At 42.0% G+C, this 3,361-nt stretch overlaps 1 protein-coding gene across 1 annotated transcript in view; it reads right to left on the bottom strand.

The window, feature by feature from the left end:
• Positions 1-407, bottom strand: part of ece2b (endothelin converting enzyme 2b) — a 9,166-nt gene extending 8,759 nt beyond the window's left edge. Inside the window, exon 1 of the mRNA XM_062419988.1 lies at positions 339-407. Within this exon, the coding sequence (XP_062275972.1) occupies positions 339-407 (69 nt within the window). The remainder of the gene's footprint in view (positions 1-338) is intronic.
• Between the last annotated feature and the right edge of the window lie 2,954 nt (positions 408-3,361).

Raw genomic sequence — 3,361 nt, 5'->3', positions numbered from 1 at the left:
AGGAGAGGAAGAGGAGGAAGAGGAGGAAGAGAAGGAAAAGGAAAAGGAGGAGGAGGAGGATGAAGAGGAGGAAAAGGAGGAGGAAGAGGAGGAGGAGGAGAAGGAAGAGAAAGAAAAGGAAAAGGAGGAGGAAGAGAAGGAGGAAGAGGAAGAGGAGGAGAAGGAAGAGGAAGAGGAAGAGGAGGAGGAAGAGGAGGAGGAGGAGGAGGAAGATGTGTTCATACACACACACTAAACCGTCTCTCAGAACATTTCTACTTTTTCTATTTGTGTTTTTATTTCCTCGTCATTTAATTTAATTTAGTTTAATTTAATCAGCTGATCAGGTGACTCATCACCTGACTCATCACCTGACTCATCACCTGACTCATCACCTGACTCATCACCTGACTCATCACCTGACTCATCGGCATACATAGTTTTGTCTGATCATTAAAAATATTCAGTTATTGATTATCAAACTGATCGATCATCAGTGAGTCAGATATTAATAATGTTATTGATTAATAAGCTGATTATTGATGATCAGCTGATTACTGATGATCAGCTGATTATTGATGATCAGCTGATTATTGATGATCAGCTGATTATTGATGATCAGCTGATTACTGATGATCAGCTGATTACTGATGATCAGCTGATTATTGATGATCAGCTGATTGGAGGATGATCAGCTGATTATTGATGATCAGCTGATTATAGATGATCAGCTGATTGGAGGATGATCAGCTGATTACTGATGATCAGCTGATTATTGATGATCAGCTGATTGGAGGATAATCAGCTGATTATTGATGATCAGCTGATTATTGATGATCAGCTGATTACTGATGATCAGCTGATTATAGATGATCAGCTGATTGGAGGATGATCAGCTGATTACTGATGATCAGCTGATTGGAGGATGATGCAGCAACAGGAAGTCTCTTCTTCACTGCTTCGAAATCACAACTACAAATCAATCAATTATTAATTATTGATTTTACTCCAAAATGTTTCAATTAATCAGGAAAATGTGTTTTTTTGCGTTTACACATAAAATATAAATATTATCTTATGATGATGAAGATGATGAAGATGAAGATGGTCAGTGAATCAGCTGTTTGATCTGTGACATCACAGATACATTTAGATACAAATCAATCACAGTGATTGACATGTGATCAGCATCACTGTGTGTGTGTCTGTGTGTGTATGTGTTTATGTGTGTTTTATGTGTGTGTGTTTGTGTGTGTTTGTTTATGTGTGTGTGTGTGTGTGTGTGTGTGTGTATCTGTGTTTGTGTCAGTGTGTGTGTGTGTGTGTGTGTCTCAGTATGTGTGTTTGTTTGTGTTTGTGTGTGTGTTTGTGTTTCTGTGTGTGTGTGTGTGTGTGTGTGTGTGTGTTTGTGTTTGTGTGTTTGTGTGTGTGTGTGTGTGTTTTGTGTTTCTGTGTGTGTGTGTGTGTGTGTGTATCTGTGTGTGTGTGTTTATGTGTGTTTTATGTGTGTGTGTGTTTGTGTGTGTGTGTGTGTGTGTGTTTGTTTATGTGTGTCAGTGTGTTTGTGTTTCTGTGTGTGTGTGTGTATGTGTGTGTGTGTATCTGTGTGTGTGTGTGTGTGTTTATGTGTGTGTGTGTGTGTGTGTGTGTGTGTGTTTGTTTATGTGTGTCAGTGTGTTTGTGTGTTTGTGTTTCTGTGTGTGTGTGTGTGTGTGTGTGTGTGTGTGTGTGTGTGTGTGTGTGTGTGTACTCACGGTGTTCCGGAGCTCCTGCAGCGCTACGCTCATCCTGCAGCTCCGTCCCCGAAAACAGAGCGCTACCGACGGCCGCTCCGCCGGCCCATCCTCCCCGCTGTGTGTGTGTGCGTGTCCGTGCGCGTGTGTGTCCTCCTGTCTCGTGTCCGTGTCCTCCTGTCTCGTGTCTCTGTCCTCCTTCTTGTCCTTTTGTCTCCGCAGCAGCAGCAGCAGCAGGGTCTTTTCTCTCCTGCTCTGTGTCTCTGTCCTCAGACCCCGCCCAACATCCAACCAGCCTCTTCCTCTCACAAACAAACACACCCCGAGACACAGGCGCTGACGTCATCCACACGGCCCTACGTCACCTCCTCCAGCTCCCATCCTCATCGATCTGCTCTGATCAATACTTCATCGATACAGTGGACAGAGAACCGGAAGCTAGTGTGTTGGTTTCATGTAAATGTTTATTTATCATTTTAATCATTAAATCTTCACTCAGCTGCTTTTCGCGGGTAAAATTAATTATTAGTTTTATAACATAATGAGTTGAGTTTAAAGTCATTTTACTGTCTGATGAAAGAATCTGTTCAGTGGAGAGAAACGTTCTCACTGGTTCTACTGGTTCTACTGGTTCTACTGGTTCAGAGGAACAATGACATGAAGTACAGTACTGAGAACATGTTAAACTGGTTTCATGTGAACTTTAGTAACCCTGGTGATGATGATGATGATGATGATGATGATGATGATGATGATGATGATGATGATGATGATGATGATGATGATGATGATGATGATGATGGATAGATAGATAGATAGATAGATAGATAGATAGATAGATAGATAGATGGATGGATGGATGGATGGATGGATGGATGGATGGATGGATGGATGGATAGATAGATAGATAGATAGATAGATAGATAGATAGATAGATAGATAGATAGATAGATAGATAGATAGATAGATAGATAGATAGATAGATAGATAGATAGATAGATAGATAGATAGATAGATGTAAACTTTATTGATCCCCTTTGGGAAATTTAGGGTCCAGCAGCTTAATACACAAAGACATCAAAGAACAATATACTAAAACATTAAATACTAAAATAAGAACAACAGGTCTGAGGCTGTGTGATAAAGTGCAGAAATAGAATAAAAGTAGAAATAAAAATAAACCTAAAGATATAGTGCAATCTTTACCAGCCTATCCTCTTCTTAGTGCTTCCTCCCCAGCACACCACCGCATAGAAGAGGACGCTGGCGACCACAGAACGGTAAAACATCCCGAGGAGTTTGCTGCAGACGTTGAAGGACCGCAGCCTCCTCAGGAAGTACAGCCGGCTCTGTGCTTGGTGTCAGTATTGGCTGACCGGTCCAGTTTATTGTCCAGATGTACCCCCAGGTACTTATAAGTGCTTACCACCTCCACATTGACTCCCTCAATGGAGACTGGTAGCAGCGCGGGCTTAGACCTACGGACTCCACCACCATGTCCTTGGTCTTACTAGTGTTAAGTTGTAGGTGGTTGAGTTTGCACCATTGCACAAAGTCCTCCACCAGGCTCCTGTACTCCCCCTCCTGCCCATCTCTGATACACCCCACTATTGCAGTATCGTCCGAAAACTTCTGTATGTGGCATGACT

Source organism: Scomber scombrus, chromosome 5 (assembly GCF_963691925.1).
Source record: "Scomber scombrus chromosome 5, fScoSco1.1, whole genome shotgun sequence".
NCBI classification, from domain to species: Eukaryota; Metazoa; Chordata; class Actinopteri; order Scombriformes; family Scombridae; genus Scomber; species Scomber scombrus.
This window is presented reverse-complemented; position numbering and strand designations above follow the sequence as displayed.